This window comes from Danio rerio, chromosome 1 (assembly GCF_049306965.1).
Source record: "Danio rerio strain Tuebingen ecotype United States chromosome 1, GRCz12tu, whole genome shotgun sequence".
In the NCBI taxonomy this organism is placed as follows: Eukaryota; Metazoa; Chordata; class Actinopteri; order Cypriniformes; family Danionidae; genus Danio; species Danio rerio.
Genome location: NC_133176.1, coordinates 58217392 through 58237503, shown reverse-complemented (window position 1 = coordinate 58237503; position 20112 = coordinate 58217392). Strand labels below are relative to the sequence as shown.

The window sequence follows — 20112 nt, the reverse complement described above, 5'->3', positions numbered from 1 at the left end:
TCGAGTCTGTTCTTTTATTGAGTAACATTATAGTTTTTAGCGTCTTTCATTAAATACATTACATACAAATTATACAGTCCATTGTCATGGTCAGTTTCATTGACACCTGTGAACACATTGTTAAAAAAAAAATCTGCTTTACAAATTAAATTGAACAAAAACAAAACAAAATAACAAGTGCTGAGCAATGATTAACCACATCCAAAATAAAAGCTTGTATTAATATTAAATGTGAGTGTACATGAGAAATTATTTAGATCTATGTATACATATACATGTACAGATTATACATTTAAATATCTGTAAATATTAGAGCAGTGGTGAACATTCAAATGTGAATTTTCAAAATGCACCATTTTTATATGAATCTAGTTAACTAGATGGTGCTGTAGGCTAGTTCAGAACAGCAGATGGCGCTCTGGGCTAATTCAGAACTGTAGACATCGCTCTAGGCTAGTTCAGAACAGCAGATGGCGCTCTGGGCTAATTCAGAACTGTAGACGTCGCTCTAGGCTAGTTCAGAACAGCAGATGGCGCTCTGGGCTAATTCAGAACTGTAGACATTGCTCTAGGCTAGTTCAGAACAGCAGATAACGCTCTGGGCTACTTTAAAACTGCAGACGGCACTCTAGGTTAGTTTAGAACAGCACACGGCGCTCTAGGCTAATTAAGAACCGCAGATGGCGCTCTAGGCTAGATTTGAGATGCTCTAGGCTAGTTTTGAACACCAGGGGGCACTCTAGGCTAGCTTTAAACACCAGATGGCACTCTGGGCTAGTTTTGAACAGCAGATGGCGCTCTGAGCTAGATTTGAACACCAGGTGGCGCTCTAGGCTAGTTTTTAGACGCTCTAGGCTAATTTTGAGAGACTCTAGGCTAGTACAGAACAGCAGATGGCACTCTAGGCAAGTTTAGAACTGCAGACTGTGCACTTGGCTAGTTTAGAACCACAGATGGCAGCGCTCTAGGCTGGTTTAGAGCAGCAGATGGCGAAAAAGAAAGGGTTGTGAACACCAGATGATACTCTGGGCTAGTTTTGAACAACAGATGGTGCTCCAGGCTAGTTTTAAGATGATCTAGGCTAGTTTTGAACATCAGATGATGCTCGAGGCTAGTTTTGAACAGCAGATGATGCTTTAGGCTAGTTTTGAGATGCTCTAGGCTAGTTTTGAACCGCAGATGGTGCTCTGGGCCCGTTTTGAACACCAAATGGCGCTCTGGGCTAATTTTGAACAGCAGAAGGCGCTCTGAGCTAGTTTTGAGACGCTCTAAGACTAGTTATTGAACAGCAGATGGTGCTCTGGGATAGTTTTTAACACCAGATGGCGCTCTAGGGTAGTTTTGAGACGCTCTAAGACTAGTTTTAAGCACCAAATGGCGCTCTGGGCTAGTTTTGAACACCAGATGGCGCTCTAGGCTAGTTTTAAACTGCAGATGACGCTATAGGCTAATTTTGAGGCGCTCTAGGCTAGTTTTGAACACCAGATGCCACTCTAGGCTAGTTTTAAACAGCAGATGATGCTCTAGGCTAGTTTTGAGACGCTCTAGGCTAGTTTTAAACAGCAGGTGACGCTCTAGGCTAGTTTTGAGACGCTCTAGGCTAGTTTTGAACACCAGATGCCACTCTAGGCTAGTTTTGAGACGCTCTAGGCTAGTTTGAAACACCAGATGGCGCTCTAGGCTAGTTTTGAACAGGAGATAGCACTCTAGTTTATAAAGCATACAGCGCCCCTGATTTCTTGAATTTCACAGCTCTAGTAAATTTTTCTGCCACACCTCTAGTAAATATTATTCATTTGTATAGAATTTGTTTCATGTATGTGTGTATTTATATATAAATCTATGATAAATGTACATAACACTTACATATATTTAATGTAAAAACAAACTATAGTTTTGGACTAAATTAATCATTGCCCAGCAATAAAAACATAATGATGTCACAGAGACGCCGTCCAGTGTTTCCGCACATGCTCAGTCGAGCTCCGGGTTACGTGCATGTACAAAAGTAGAAAAATATAAGGAAAGCAGAGAACAGAAGTGTGTGTGTGTGTGTGGCTTTTTTCGAACGATTGCAGGAAAGTGAAAGTAAAGCACGGGTGAGCAGTTCCAGGAGATCCAGTGCTGGGAAAGCAGCCGTCAAGCATTGATGTTTTACTACAGCAGAAAAGCTTCTCCTTCGTCATCTTATTGACATGCAAGTCATTTTGAACGTGTCCATACAGTGTAACAGTCAACAAGGCGATGCTCCTCCATCAGGATTATGTGTTTGTCGTCAATCATTTGACTCCTTCATTCATTTGTTCCCAAACTCCCATCAAAAACGTGACTAAAACCAGGCTGCAGATGCGAGTAAAAGGCTGCATCACCACCATGTGAAGAACGGTCTTCTGCTCTGGAAGCTCTGCGTGTAGGATTCGCTGTTGGCGCGCTGTGGCACTCGGGCCGTCTCCACAATCACAGGCGGCATCTGCACCAGCTGGAGCGGCGTCTTCCCGTCCCGCATCGCCTGACTGAGGTTCAGGATCTGGAGGAGCGCAGGACAAACATCTCACTGGCTGGTTTTTATTGGATCTCCCTGCTCTCTATTAATACTTAATTGTGTGTGTGTGAGTGCACTTGTTTTTATATCCCAGTGGGGACTTGAGGTACAGCTTCGAGTCAGATTGGATCTGTCTGAGTTATTGGGCGTGGCTCCCATACTTAACCACGCCCCTCCAGCTGTCAGTTTTAATAACAAACAGAAATGGTGAGGAGGAGGAGTCTGTTAGTTTGTAATAACATTTTCCCCCATCTTTCTGAATAAAATGCCTACTTTACTAGATCCAATTAGATCACAGTAGGAAAAAACACAAGCCACGCCCACTGCTTTCTCATTTAATTATCGGTTTCTCTTGAAAATGGGTCACAATACGTAATGATATAAAATAAAATGGCCGCAGCTTTCGGTTCTATGTGTACTTTAAACCTGAATGCACACAGACTCATGGGGACCAAAATTGAGGTCCCCATAGGTAAACATGCTTATAAATCAGACAGAATGAAGTATTTTAAAAATGTAAAATGCAGTGAGGGTTGTGTTTAGGGGTAGGGAGATATATGATTTGTATAACAGAACCATCATTGTGTCTAGGAGAGTCCCCAGCGAGATACAGGAACACTGTCTGTGTGTGTGTAGTGAAAGCAGTTTAACAAAAGTGAAAGTAACATCCCAGAAAGAGAAGATGTAAGACGTTTCTCTGTGTGTATTATAAGAGTCATCAGGAATAAGAGATGCTATGTGTGTTTATTCAGCTATAAGTGATCATGGTCATTCATTACAGTTCTGTGATGTATATAGTTTGGTCTAATTGTGGAACAGTTTTGGAAACGTGAATCCATTTTGATGTGAATAAGTGAAAGGAAATGCATTTCATGTGTGTGTGACACCTCATGATCAAATGGAGTCTGATAAAATGAATTCATAACAACATTCAAATGATCTTTTCTAATGCAAATCAAAAGAAAATACAACAATGAGTCTAAAGTGAAAGTGAAAGTGACATGTGGCCATGTATGGAAACCTGAACTCTGTAAATACACACCACCCCTGGAGCAGTGCACACAACAAACATTTATAACAAAGCAAACAAGATAAAGAGATTCATTGTTCTGGAGTGTGTTGTAGGACTTCACTCTCCATTGGTAAGTTTAGAGCTGCCTCCCTGGAGTGAGGTTTTTAAAACAGCTTTAGAACTTTAGCATGTATTCCATTTCAGTTTCCATGGCGATCAAGGAAGAGTGGCCAATCTGACATTCTAAACTGCAAACATTCTAAATCTCATATGTGGAACAGAACTCCCACTAGGGCTGGGTGATTAGGCCTAAAATCAAGATTAACTGAACATTTTAACTCGATTATGATTAATAAGCCATTATTTTATTGATTCATAAACGTTTTTAACAGTAAATATGCTCATACTACAAGTAAGAGATTTTTGAATGAAGGGTGCATTACTTGATTTTAAAATGACTGAAGGAAACACACTATCTACTATCTATGATTATTTATTGAACATCAAAGTTGAACCACTGAAATTAAACACACACTGCCTAAAACCAACAGTCAAATAATAAATAAATAAATAAATGACTTTTGGAAACAAAATTAATTATTTTCAATGTTCATTGTTTAATTAAAGGTAAAAAGTAAGCAGTATCTCCTGTAAATAAAATATTTTCAACAGTGCGTTTCTTGCACCTGTAAACAAATATTTTAATGAAAATAATAATTATTTTATTGTAATGGAAACTCTGGCTCTGGTGCAGCTTCCAATCATCATCAATGTAGTGCAAACTTGCAACAAGTAGTTACATTTTTTTGAGAGGTGCATGCGTATGCGACAGCATAAGGGCTGCACCAGACCATACCTGTGCATTCGAAGCAGAAGTATAAATCAGCCCTAACAGAGCGGGGTCATGTGACTCCATTTGCAGTAGGGTAAGTAATAGAAAAAATTCACATGGAAAAACTTGATCGATTATAGCTTCTGAATGTCAATTTTAATTACTTTGATTAATTGCTCAGTCCTAACTCCCACCAGTACAGAAATAACAATCCTATTATATAGCAATAGAGCCTCTATAGCAAAACATTGCATCTTTCTTTTTATAAAATAAGGTACTACATGCCGGATGATGAAAACCAAAAACTGGAAATTAAAATGTAGATGAAAAGATATCAAGGTAAAATAATTATGCTCTAACATCCCTTAATTAACAACAATTAAATTTGACTTTAAATGACAATTATGTTTCTGGCTTAATTTACTGACTAATAAGTGAAACTTCATTATTTATTCATGGATTCACTTACTTTTATAATAATTCATAATTTATCAGCGTGCATTTGATGGGAGCTTTTCACAAGTAAAACACTGGCGACAATATATTAAATTTTGTTTGATAAACATCAAAATTGCTGTACAGTCCATCCCTGTTGTTAAAAATCTAACGTTAATGCTTTCAGAGTGTTTAAAGAGGAACATTAATAATGACTCACCTGACCCCTCATTACCGAGACCTGCTTCTTGAACTGTCCTCTGTCAAAACCTGGATCTTTCTGTCAACGTCAATGTAAATATATATAGTCAACACTGAGCATTCATATACAAATAATAAAACACTGAATATCAAATTAATCTCCATGACTCGCCTTAAAAAGCTCATAGAGATCTTCTTCGAGGTCTTTGATGAAGTTCGGGTCTGCTAATTTAGGCAGAACTAAATCTCGGATCTCTTGGGAAAACACAACTTTAGCCTGTGGAAGCCAGGCCCAGTAAAACGGGTCTGCAGGAAACACATTCAACAACAAAAAACGATTAAAAACTGCAACAAACTAAACCTCATTACAAATGATTGCAACTATGAATTATGTATTTAACATTAAAGCACTTGGCTTACAGGCTCTCCATGAGTCTGGGTGTTTGAGAGGGAAGGCCAGACCATTGTCGATGGCTGCCAGTTTAATGATGGGGTCCTTCACTAACACCCAATCACTGTCCTGTATGATGAAATAAATTATTATTATTAGGCACAAACAGAATATTTAGACTAAAAATCTCTCAAAGCAGCAGGCGGCCACTCACCCTGTTGCTTGAGGTATCCATCGGATAATCATATTTTATGAGCCAGTTGTCATTTCCTCGATCTACAGAAATACACATACACAAATAACGAGGTTTAAAATGAGGACCAGACCAGAACAATTCATCCAAGCATTATTTACAGTGTCATAGACTATGGGTTAAATGTATTTCTGCCAATTTGATATGACCTTTATTCAGTTAGCGAGTGGTTTTGGTGGTTACCCGTGTTTCTGATGATGTAATCCAGCACCACCAGTCTCTCGAACTGCAGCTGAAGTTGACGATTAGTGTTTTCTGGTAAAGGCTCTGCCTCGAACCGCCGCAGCCAGAAATCTGCATCTTTATAACCTTCTACGAAAATCTGGAATGATCCCACCTACAACAGGCAAGAAAAAAAGATTTCACAAACCTACAACAGCCAACAACAGCTAACAACAGCTAATAAAAACCTACAACAACCAATAGAAATGAGTTTGCAAACCCACAACAGCAAATAGCATCCTACAATAGCCAATATAAAAGAGGAAACAAACCTACAACAGCCAAGGGAAACCAACAATAGCCAGTAAAAACCTACAACAGTCAAGAGAAATAAGTTTGCAAACCTACAACAGCCAATAAAAATCAAAGATAGCCAATAGAGATCAACAACAGCCAAAGGAAACCAATAACAGACAACAGAAATGAGTTTGCTAACCTACAACAGCCAACTGAAACCAACGTCAGCCAATAGAGACATACAACAGGCAATAGAAACAAAAACACCCAACATAAATGAGTCTGCAAACTTACAGCAGCCAATAGAAAACCAACAACAGACAACAGAAACCAAAAAGAGCCAATAGAAATATGTTTGCAACAATAACCAACAGAAATCAATGACAGCCAAAAGAATTGAGTTTGCAAACCTACAACATCCAGTGGAAACCAATGACAGCCAACAGAAACCAACAACAGCCAATAGAAATAGGTTTGCAAACCTGCAACAGCCAATAGAAACCAGCAACAGCCAATAGAAATCAATAGCAGCCAATAAAAATCAAATTACGGCCAATAGAAACCTACAACAGCCAATAGAAACTAACAACAGCCAATAGAAATGAGTTTGCAAACCTACAACAGTCAATGGAAACCAGCAATAACCAATAGAAATCAATAGCAGCCAGTAAAAACCTAAAACAGCCAATATAATCCAACAACAGCCAATTGAAACAGGTTTGCAAACCTACAACAGCCAATAGAAATCAATGACAGCCAATAAAAACCTACAACAGCTAATAGAAACCAGCAACAGCCAATAAAAATCAATGACAATGACAGCCAATAGAAACCAACAACAGCCAAAAGAAATGTGTTTGCAAACCTACAACAGACAATACCACCCAACAGCCAATAGAAACCTACACCAGCCAATAGAAAGCAGTTTGCAAACTTACATCAGCCAATAGAAATGGGTTTGAAAACATATTTTAGCCAATAGTAATGAGTGTGCAATCCCGTCTTAGCCAATAGAAACATGCTCACAATCCCATGTTAGCCAACAGAAATTAACCTGAAATCCTGCACTAGGCAACAGAAATGATGAGTCCTCAAAAGCCCATTAAAATAAATTTCTAAGACATACATTCATAAAAACTACAATAGTTAAATCAAAACTTAAAGTTAATATAAAAAAAACATAAATAAATAAAACCAACTAAATATATTGATATAACAGCATTTTAATCATCATAAAATTACTGTGTAACATCCAAATAAATCAGTTTAATAATTCCTCCAGGCAGATAGGTGGCACTGTGATGAACCTTACCTTAGGTGGCAGGCCGATCCGGTGGAAACGTTGGCCCACTTTGGGCACTTTTTCTAGAGCTAACCTCTTTCCTCGAGACTTCACTCGATCAATGGCACTGTAATTAAAGGTTTCACTTGCTAAATAAACCACCTGACAGAAACAGAGCACAGAGAACACTTCAATTAATACACATCTCTCAGTAGCAAGCAATAGTGATGTAGCAAACATTTGCGGTTGATTAGCTTGTTTTAATAACAGGAAACGAAACTGGTTGACTAACACATACAAAACCTTCTCACGTCCTCATTCGTCTTGATTTTGGATTCATGCTAGATGTTGCTCTCTTACCTTTGTGCGCGGCACAATGTTGAGTTCTAGTTTCTGGTCCACTAAACTGGCTCCGGCCTCTGATAGATAACCCTGATTCAGAACCAGGCAGTCGCGGCCGAAGCAGCACGGACAGCACAGCTTCTGAAGCCATTTGGTCCATTTGGGGTTCAGCTGGCCGTACGGCTCTTCATTCTTTGGTTTGAAGACTCCGATGATCTTCTGTTGGAGAAAATAGATGACATTTGAGGTCTGATTACCATAAGACTGCTTAAACATATGGGTGATTAGCATTATTTTGACTAGCAAATCAAGTTTGGTGTCCCTTCAGTGACATACAGGTTACATATTTGGGCTAATTTGGGTTAATTTACGTCCTTGAGGAATGTTGTGAAATAAATAAAGTGAAATTGAAACATCTCACATTTCAGACCAAACATCACACCATGTGTTTTCTGCACTGTAAATCCTTCACTAGAGATTGTGAATGAACTGCACTACACTAGTTAGGATTTTAACATTATTTACAACTTATTTTATTGCTTTGATTAATTATATTGTTGTCATTTTTAATGCAGTTTGAATAGAGTCTGGCAGATTAATAAATCTACATATTTAACGAACAAATCAATCTCAGAATACAGCACAAACTCTATTGGCCATGCCAGTTTAAACAGTGACGATTTTATTTTTATTTTTTAACCACTTGTACACAATCCATCAAAGGTTAGGAGAATATTTTAATATTATTTTTATTAATATATTAATTTTTATATATTTATATAAATGAAAAACTTATAATAACTAATTAATTACTAATTAATAATTGATTAAGGAAGAGTGTGAAAACATTTAGAACAGTTAACCTTTCACATTTTTATTTCTGTTTGTTTTAAGTCCTGGTTAAAATATACAATGGTTTTTACCACTTAATTGGTATTACTATTACTACCATTACTATTACTACTATTACGACTTTTACTATTACGAATATTACTATCATTACTATTATGAATTTTACTATTACGACTATTATTATTATTATTACTATAACTACTATTACGACTTTTACTATTACGACTATTACTATTATTACTATAACTACTATTACGACTTTTACAACTACAACTATTACTATTATTACTATTACTACTATTACGATTATTACTATTATTACGACTATTTCTACTATTATTACGACTATTACTATTTTTACTAATACTACAATTACGACTACTACTATTACTACTATTATGACTATTATTATTATCACTATTACTACTAGTACTATTAACTATTACTACTATTATGACTATTACTATTTTACTATTATTACTATAGCGACTATTACTATTATTACTATTACTACTATTAATATTACTACAATTACTATTATTACGACTATTTCTATTACTATTATTGCGACTACTATTATTATTACTTACTATTATTATGACTATTACTATTAATACTATTACGACTATTACTACCATTACTGCGACTATTACTATTATTACAATTACTATTACTACTATTATTGTTACGTCTATTATCTATTACAACTAATACTATTATCATTTCTATTACTATTACTACAATTACTACTATTACAACTATTACTATTAACTATTATTAACTATTTTAACTACTACTACTATTGTTAACAATAAATGTTTCTTAGACAGCAAATCAGCATAATAAGAATAATTTCTAAATATATTTATGTTTATATCATTTTTTCATTTTATTAGTATTACTCAACTTTGATCTTAGAAATTAGTACAATTTGAAAACTATAATATTTTTTTTATTTTGAACTGTAATAATATTTACCATTTTTACTTTATTTTTCACCAAACAACTGGAGGCAGACATCCTTTCAAAAACATTAAAATTATTTTAAGCAGCCCAGCAATTTTACACCCAATAAAGTAACCAAATTATTTTTGTTAGACACATTTACTGATTTCCTCATCTAAATGTGACCTTTAACAGAGTCCACATTGGGTTTCAGTGACTCATCGCTGATCTGATTTTTGACGCGAATGAGAAATCGGTCCAACACACCACCTGACCACACATGCGGTCATGTGCCTAATGACTCATGTGAGTCGCCTCACTAGTGAACAGCTTACAGCGTGCTCACTGTCGAGAGCTTGCGTTTAAGACCAGACAGAGAAACTAAATCAATTAAATGACACAAAAGACCCCACCAGAGCCTCAGAATAGATCAGATCCGCCTCCTTTAGGATGACCTGAGCAGCAAAATTGTCACGCATATCACTCCGACTAATGATCATGTGGAGAATGATTGAGACACAAGCACACTTTTGCCAAATTAAGCAGAATGACTTTGTGAATTAAAAATGGGTTCGTTTTCAGCTTGTGCTCAAATAGAAATGGTGGATTTTAGTGATTTCTGAAAGATTTAGTCCTCTTTCAATCACTCAACTCTTAAAACGACACTATGATTAAACCACAACACAATGTGTAGGACTCAAAATATAAACTCCTGCTGAAAATAAGTAGTTCATGATTCAGATTGACTAAATTGTGCACCCCTGATTAAACAGGGGTGCACAAACTTTTTCTTATGAAGGGCCAAAAACCAAACTCGTAGTAACTTTCTAATTTAAAACCATTTAAAAATATACAGATAAAATACTTTAACCTCATTTAAAATTATATCTATTTTTTACATCTTATAATGTACTTCTTACAATAAAACCATAAACAATATCATTTATAACATATTGAAGTTCAATGTTTTTTTATTTTTTATTTACAAAAATAATCAATTTTCCCCCGATAAATTTTCCCACGATATGTGTCCTATTTTTGTTTTTAGCATCGTGCCACACATACATATCTGTCAATATCTGTTAAAAAAAAGGGTTTTAGGGTTTCATGACACTTTAAAAAATCTGATTACTTCCCAACATTGCATTAAAACATTCAATTTCAGTTTTGCTTTTTTTGTAGTTCAACAATATAAACAAACAAGCAAAAGATGATGTTCAATTAGAAAGGATGATCTCTGTTTGGGGTATTCACCTCAACCTTCCCCATCATCTGTTTATCTCTTCTCTGATTGGTTGGGGAGCCAAATCAAAGGTTACCATGGGGCCAACTTTGGCCCGCAGGCCCAAGTTTGGGCATTTTTGGGTTATAGGTACAATATGTAATATTTTTTTCATTAATATATCTAATAAACCACTAGAACGGTGTTTTTATATATACATATATATATATATATATATATATATATATATATATATATATATATATATATATATATATATATACCTTAATTATCCCAAATAATAAAAAGAATGATCAATTTCAGAGAAAAAAAAAGCAATTTTAACTAGCATTCGAAGTGTGTGTGTTCATGCTAATGACGTCACACACTCAATTTTCTGGTTTTGTAAAAAATAGGGCAAAAACAGCAGTGTGGCTGTAATATGTTGTGTGTTTTATCTAACTTCACAGAGCAGCATTATAACAGAGGCCTATTGACCTTATTCTAAAATGCGGAAGTGCGCCTGTTTTTGCGATTGTCTTAGAACTTCCGATTCAGTCGCCTATGGTAGAAATGACTAGGAATAATAAACGGCAGAAAATGGCCAAACTACTTGCTCAACAAACAAATGTTTGCATGACTACACAGACCAAGTAGCATAATATAATAGGAAAATATTAAATTGCAACATCAAGCAGCGTAACGAGCAGTATTTAACATCAAAAAATGAATGGAAGTGAATGTGACCGGAAGTTGCGAGACAAAAAGATTCAAATCGCAGCGCCCACTCGACAGCTGAGAATAAGGTGAATAATGTGTTTAGTTTTTAGTTTATTTACTGGTGGACTGTGGCATAATAAAAGCTTTGCTGCTTTTGTGCACCGAAGCTTTGCTCTGCTCCATATTACCATAATAATAAGTGTTGAATACTTTAAACATTAATCAACATGATGTCTGCAGGAGTCCTGTAGGACAATAAAGACTGCAACTTCCATGATTCGGCGACATATGGTGCAGTAGCATGTCAGGGCGTCCTGAGATCGAGTCCCGGCTCGAGGACATTTCCCTGCCCTACCCCCTGTCTCTCTCCAATTTTGCTTCCTGTCTAAATACTGTCCTATCTAATAAAAAAAGGCAAAAAGGCCAAAAATAAATCTTAAAAAGCCCTTTGTTTGTTGTTAATACACGCCCTCTAGTGGCCTAAATTACATACTTTGCCTTTAATTCATACTGTATGCCTTTCCGGCCAACATTTCAATCACTTTTTAACTTGAAAGCTGCTAAAATGCGCTTTCCACTTTCTACGCACAAGTGTTATTATTGATTTTATTATTATTGCAGTCTTTTTACTTGTTTTAATCTCTTCTTGTTACTACTGTTGTTGTTTTAGACACATATGACGGCACTGAAAGGAAGGGCAAACGTAAATTGCTTTGTATTTTGTGCAATGACAATAAAGAGTCTGATAACTCCATCTTTTTTCCATAAAGGTTACTGTCAAAGTCATGAAACGGCAGATTTGCTCAATTCTGCTGAAGAGGCACTGGAAAACAATCCGTCTAGTCTGTGATAAAAGCATTCAATTCAACCTCTGAGTGCTCGTATCTCCAGATCTGCGGTTTCGAAGTCCTTTAGAGTTCAAGACACTGTGGTTTGCCATTGCATCTGCTCAATGAATGAAAGCCAGAAGTACTCGTCACACACGACACAGACATAATCACTGAAGTCATATGGCAGAATTAGGCCGCTTAATGCATGTGACAGAACTAAAGCATCACAGACTGTGACTCTCATTGCTTTTCCAGGATTGCATCATCAGTATGTGCTGGAGAAATGGCCACGATTACTACAACACACTGCAGCGCTTCTGTATTTCAACAAACTGCAAGCATCAGTTAGTCTGAATAATGATCAATGATGATGACGTTAGTCTTAAAGCTGATAAAGCGCCGCCTATCAATGAGCAAACAGCCTGAAAGCGATTAATATTCTGTCTGGATAGGCTGCTGATTGGGTTTGGGGTGGAAAACTACTCTTGTGTAGTTGGAAGTGTTTGGACTTTCAGCAGTGAAAATTAAACCACACTGAACTGAACTAAACTGAACTTCAACTCTGAACACTGGACGAACAGTTTCAGTTTACTACAACTTCTATGTTAAGCTGCTTTTACACAATCTACATTTTGAAAGTCCTATAGAAGTTGTGGGAATATAAATTTATATAATCTAATTTCAATTGAACAATAATCTACATATAACAGAAAAGTTCTATGCTTTGGTTTTTGATTATATCATTTTATTAACAGCCCAGCCATGAGAGATATTAACCTTTGTCTTTCTGACTACAGGCTAAGCCAAAGTGATGCAAATGCTTCAAACCTGTGGTTCTCAAAGTGGGGGTCGGGACCCCCTGAGGGGTCACGGGACAATGAAGGGGGGTTGCCTGGTGATTTCCAGAGATCTGTTTATTTTTATTAAATCATAAGAATTACCATATTTTATCCATAACCTACTGAAAAAAATAGTTGTTTATAGTTATTATATACTAGATCGTAGCTTATAGTTGCTAGTTCTATTGGGGGCGAAGCAGTGGCGCAGTAGGTAGTGCTGTCGCCTCACAGCAAGTAGGTCGCTGGTTCGAACCTCGGCTCAGTTGGCATTTCTGTTGGAGTTTGCATGTTCTCCCTGCGTCCGCGTGGGTTTCCTCCGGGTGCTCCGGTTTCCCCCACAGACCAAAGACATGCTGCAGGTGAATGAGCTAAATCTAATTCTAATGAACTAAATCTAATAATAAAATAAACGTAAAAAAAATTAAATGTTCTCTTTAAAAATTTGCTGTATCAGCATTGCTAAAAATAAATCTGAAAAAAGGCAAAAATAATTTAAAAATAGGAACGAAAAATAAAAAAAAACATTAAAAAAACACTCATCTAGGCCTATGCGATTAATTGAAATGTTGCAATTAGTTAATTTCAAGAGGCTTCAATAAGATATATATATATATATAATTTTATTTCCGCTCACCAAGAGCAAATGTGTGACTGTTGGCTGTGTGTGACAGTCTTACTGACCCATTGAGTAAGCACACTTTTGTTCTGCCCACTCAGACATGCGCAACCGAACTACGCGCACAATAAAACAAAGAAAACAAACACAAAAGCGCTGACCAGTGAGATTATGTCGTCTGCCGCTTCAGAAGCATTCATAGACAAATTAATACTAAAGAAAATCGGCATTTGTAATATGGGAATATTTTGTTTTCAAAGTCACAGACACCAAACAAAAAACAGGTCATTTTTAGGAGCTGTCGCAGAATTGTTGTCAAGGCTTACAGAATATGGTGCTGAAGCTTGACTACAAAATTAAATCGTTAATAAAATCGCAATATCTGTCAAAAAATAAATAATAATCAATTTTAAAAATTTATATTTTCCCAAAATCGCACAGCCCTACTCTCACCCCTGTAAATATTATAGTAGTATACAAATATTTTCTGGTAGCTTTACATGATGCATCTCTTCTCATTTCCACATTTGGGAACTTCTGACAGGCAACGATAACTATTACAACTACAACTTCATACACTTATTCATTTTCCTTCAGCTTAGTCCCTTATTTACCAGGGGTCACCACAGCGGAATGAACTGCCAACTATTCCGGCATATGTTTTACACAGCGGATGCCCTTACAGCTGCAACCCAGTACTGGGAAACATCCATACACACTCACACACACACACACAGATTCATACACTACGGCCAGTTTAGTTCATGCAATTCTCCTATAGAGCATGTGTTTGGACTGTGGGGGAAACCAGAGCACACAAAGGAAACTCACGCAAACGCAGGGAGAACATGCAAACTCCACACAAAAATGCTAACTGACCCAACTGGAACTCAAACCAGCAACCTTCTTTCTGAGGCGACAGCGCTAAAAGCAGAGCCACTCAACATCAACTTAATGTAGAGTAATATTAACAAATGCAGCATTACCATAAGGTCAACAGTGTAATAACAAATTGCTAATCAAGTCAAATACAACCTTTCTAAGGGATATCATCCTTGTTTTAAAGGGACAGTTCACTCAATACTAAAAATGTGCTCATTTACTCACACTCAAGTGATCTGCTGAACACAAAACAAGATTTCCTGAAGAATGTTGAAAGGAAGAAAGCAGCCATTGACATCCAGAGTAGAAACTAAATATACTATGAAAGTCAACGGCTGTTTTTCTTAGAAACACTCTTCATTTCATATTCCTTTATGTTTAACAGAGGAAAGGAACTGGTTTGGACCAAGTAGAGTATGAGGAAATGGCAGAACAGTCAGTTTTGCATGAACTATACCTTCCCTTTAAGGTTTTCTTATAGTGTATCTGCTATCTGTGTATGCAAATCTGTATGAATATGACCCCAGTCACAACAAGATAAACACACATCTCTATAGCTCACTTTAGAAAGTGCCAGTAAGGCTTTTGTTCATTGATCAAAGACCTAATGAGCTGCCTACCTAGGCATCAAGCCCAAAAAATGCTATCTCAGTTGTTATCTACAATGCAGCCCTGATAAAGCCTGCTCTCTAATAGCTGTGTACAATGACAAAGCAATGTCAACAAGGCACATTTAGCAGGTTTTCTTCACATATTAATGACTCAGTTCTATAATAATCCCTTGCTTGCCTGTAAAACTAAAATATGTACACCTAAAATAGATATAAGTGAACAAAATTAATAGTTATCTTAAAATAAAATAAATAAAATAACCACTGGCTTATTTGTGAGTCTGGTAAACTAAAATATGTACACCTAATGTAGTTATAATTCAGCAAAATGAATAACTATGTTAAAATAATACTCTCAATGTCACACTCACGTAGTTACAATACATACAAATACGTAAATAAAACAAACACATTGGTGCTCTGCATAACTCAAGGCCTGTTCTGATGACACAGCTGTGACTGAATTGAGGAAAAGTTGGTTTTAAATTCACACATTCAGACTTTCTCTTTAATAATAGAGTTTCAGAAATGTGTTATTTGGTAAGTCTAAATAGAAAAATCAAAGTACAACATAATTCACAGTCAAATAGTGCTAATATTGTTTTGAAGTCAAACTAGCATGCTATTTTCACCTGATGCTCCAGGGTTGTATACGGTCTCGCTGGTGGAGATTTGATTAATTGAGGTAAAGTCGGTCTTATATTCGCACAACCAGTCTTTGGTGTTTTCTGTTGTGGATTTAGTTATCGTTGAAGACTATTTGGTATTTCAGTCATCCTACAGTAGAAATCCTTCATCTTCTCATCAGTGATAAGCAGTCTAAACCATCTGAGTCATTGCTTGTACAGATTTTGGACATCTTCTTGGACACTTTTATGATGCTTTCAAACGGTTTGGTGCATTTAAAAAGCGTCCATGTCTTGAGGTTGTATAATATGATGCTGTTTACCGTCTATGTGTGATTTGATTGGACTGGACAGGAACTGCAGGACTGATTTTCTGACAAGCAGAACAATTTTTGACAAGAAAAAATAGTGACTGCAGGTTGAAGGAAAGTAGTGGAGTAAAAGTACAGATACTGCAGTAAATATGACTGAGGTAAAGTTAGTTTTATATTTATTCACACATTCAGACTTTAATATTATAACTTTCTGTGTGTGTATTTATATATATATATATTGACTATCAAAGTACAACATTGTCCACAATTAATTAAACAGCGCTAATGTTATTTTCAAGTCATCATAGCCTACTTACATGTGAATTCAGACCGAATATTCAAAGTACCATGGTAAACAATATATGGAGCATGTCACTAGGGATGCAATGATTAACCGGTTTCACTATTAACCGTGATTTAATTTGTCACGGTTAATTAATCGTAAAGGCTTCTCAACACTGTTTTTGAACGGAACAAAAATGCAGCAACTAAACAAAGTTTTGCCAACTGTGGCATAATAACCACACACACTGGACTAACTATGACTGAGGCTATTATTTAAGGCAAGCTACTTCAAGTTCATTATTTCCAATGGACATAACGCACATAATGCAACGTGTTCACACTTTCAGGCGCACCTAGTTGAGATTTTGAGACCGCTGGAACTGCATATGGCTGAAGTTTGAGGAAGAACCAATGAAAAGTACACAGGTTTGCAAACCTACTTAAAGTTACAAATAATGGTGCCGGTGAGAAAGATCATCCTCCAGCCGAAATTAATCGAGTATTTTCTTAAAAGTAGCATTTTTACTTAATAAAAGCATCAAAAATATCCACAGATTTTTATATAGCCATTAAAATGAACTTTTAAAACGGCAACAAACATGTATTTAAACCTGAACCGCAAAACCAAATTTAAAATAATTTTAGTTTTAAACTAGTGGGCTTTTGAAATCACTGAATGCGAATAATAATCGTGATTATTTCTTGGACTATAATCGCACAACCAAAATTTATAATCGTTGCATTCCTACATGTCACAAGTTGTCACTGAACGAATGTGGGAATATAAAACCAACTTTACCTCAATGTAAATATGTATTCAAGGGAAAGTAAAAGTAGTTCACATTTTTAAAACTACTTAGTGAACTTCAATTTCTGAAAAAAACTACTCAATTACAGTAATTTAAGTATCTATAATGTTACTTTACACCACTGACGTTGATAGTCACAGCTAATTTGATTTTCCTTATTCAGAATTTGCAAAGAATATTTTACTGAAAATATATTTGAGCTTTTACCTCAATGAATGCTTTATCCTAAACTATATTAAGAAGATTTAAGTCTAAATGTGCGCTTATAAAACAGATTTCACCTCAATATGACACAGCAGTAACTGTTACTCTTCACACACACTAAGATCCACAAGTAAACAAAGACCAATAAAATACACAATACAACTCCTTAAAGGGACTTTGCACATAAAACTGATTCTCCAGGGTTGTGTAATTCAGGCCTTGCTGATTGCTGTTTGATGAACTCTTACCCCTGCTGAATCTTTGACGAAGTAGCTGCCGCTGGAGCCCTGGTAGATGCGCTCCGGGTAAATGCCCTCCTCGATGGCCCGCTCCGCCTTCCGGATGATCTCCCGAAACTCCGGGTCCTCTGGGAACTCGTTCCTGTGCGGATCCCGGGGAGACGCGCCTCGATCTCGGTCTAGCAGCGGCTGTCTTTCGCGGCTGCGCCCGGGACTCCCTGCCGGAAGACGCACTACTGAGCCCGGTGTACTTCCAAATCCACCCCGGGGACTGGTCGGCTCTGCGGGCCCGTAGTTAAAATCGTTGGAATCGCGGAGCGGCGAGACTAGCGGGCTCGTTTCGTCCATGGCGGAGTAGGGAGAGAGTGGGTAAAGGGGGAATTTACCCGGGACAAGCGCCTGTTTGTTGCCGTAATGAAATGATGCGGCTCTTTACAGCAGATCGCCAACAAACAATCACATGACAGTGTCCTGCTTCCGGATAGAGGCGGCGCCAGTGCGTGATCTCAATGCCACTGGCCAATAGGTGCTCGAAAACGCGCTTGTTTTTCCATATGTGCGCAGCGATTGGCTGGAAGTGCACCACCCATAGTGAGCATGTGACAAAGCACAACATCACTCGAGTTAATGCGCCGCGACATAAAATAAAGGCGTTCAAACAGAGATCATTAGCAGAAATCATGCTCTCTGAATACTTTATATTAATGTGCAAGACTGAAATGAGTACTAGAGGAAATAATTTTGTATTTCCATATACTTATTTTCAATTTTAGACATCACATTTAACAAAATTAACAATTCCATTGGAATTTCTCTTTTAAAATAAAATAATACACAATTGCAAACAATAAAACACCCCATATGAAAAAATATAGTAAATAATCTAGTGTTTTTTTAAACTTTGCTAACCTTAAGTGTCATTTTTTTATTTTCCTTCGGCTTCAATCCTTTACTCATCAGGGGTTGCCACAGCGGAATGAACCACCAACTATTCCAACGTACGTTTTACGAAGCGGATGCCTATCCAGCCGCAAATCAATACTGATAAACTACACTCTCACTTAGGTTGAGCCCTGGGTGCGCTGGGGCACTTCAGATCATTTTGGAAGGCCACTTTTTATCCAAGACTAAAAAGGCCATGTGCACTGCACAGGCAATGCTAACCATGCGAGTTTGTGTATTGTAATTTTTCTGTTGTGGTTTTCTGCAACTATACAAGATATACTATATAATACTATACTAAAATATACTATGCATTTATACTGCAACACACTAGTTTGTTTTAGTAATCACTGTACTAAAAGTAACAGTTTATCACTTCACTATAGTTAATAACGGAGTCATTAACGGAGTATTGTAGACTAAATAATTTCAGTATAATACACTCTACCATATGCTTCAAAAACACTACAGTACTATAAATTAATATAGTATTTTTCGCATGGGATGGGACCAATGGGACTGGCAGCCTGTCAGAATCCATCCTAATTTATTTTGAGCAATTTTTAAACCTTTAATATTTTCTGTTTTATGAAATAAGAAGTCATAAAAGAACTGCAACGTCACGCACAGATTCCTAAATTCAATTTTTTAGAATGCATGTTCTTTTAAGAGTTCCTTCTGTTCCATTTTGATGACGTGTTGTTTGGAAGTGATAAATAACCGGATGAGTCATGATTATAAGCGAAGAACAATTTAAAGGTCCTTGATCACACTGGATCATGGATTCTGACTGCTGCTGACTCTGCTAAGTTGTCCATGTACAAAAGTTTGGGTGGATATATTCAATACAATTTACTCAAATAGAATTTTGCGTCCCTCCAGACACATATGAAATATACTGACTTTAATAAGCTACGATGGATCATTGTGGATTCTGCTACCCATCTGCTACAGAAAATGAGCGGACATTTGCTTACCTCTGTGTTGATCCTTGTAAAAGGCATGTGTTTTGTACCACTCATTTGGTGTAGGGGAGTTTTGGGAAAATTGAGCGCCCTCAATTGATCTAAAACACTGACATAATTAGACAGTGCGCCTTTTCCATTTACATGCATTAACCAATCAGGGGAGGACAACATTTAATAAAAATGAATTGTTCAAATCACAATTTAAAGTTGATCATCATCATATTTTCTAGAATACTAATATACATTAGCAAGTTCAGTTCTGTTTAGTTCCATGTGCTTTAAACAATTCATTGTTCAAGTCTTTTCAAGTGAACTGTTTAATTCTTTTCAAGACATGATCAGTCTTCCTGAAGCAATCACAAAACTGGTTGTTCATTAGTAGCCCGAGTGTTGCGATGACAGAGCGTTATCATGGGCGGGGACGCGCCGCACGCCGCCGATCATATGAGCTTGTTGTAG

The 20112-nt window shown here is 36.7% G+C and overlaps 1 protein-coding gene across 1 annotated transcript; it reads right to left on the bottom strand.

The window, feature by feature from the left end:
- On the bottom strand, positions 1-18204 carry pi4k2a (phosphatidylinositol 4-kinase type 2 alpha). The gene is made up of 9 exons (NM_213358.2): positions 17753-18204; positions 7768-7968; positions 7438-7569; positions 5850-6003; positions 5628-5689; positions 5443-5542; positions 5195-5328; positions 5042-5101; positions 1-2527 (listed from the first exon to the last, which is right to left on the bottom strand). Exons 1-9 carry the CDS (start codon positions 18089-18091, stop codon positions 2366-2368), a joined length of 1344 nt encoding a protein of 447 aa, NP_998523.1. The 5' UTR covers positions 18092-18204; the 3' UTR covers positions 1-2365.
- Positions 18205-20112: the final 1908 nt, after the last annotated feature.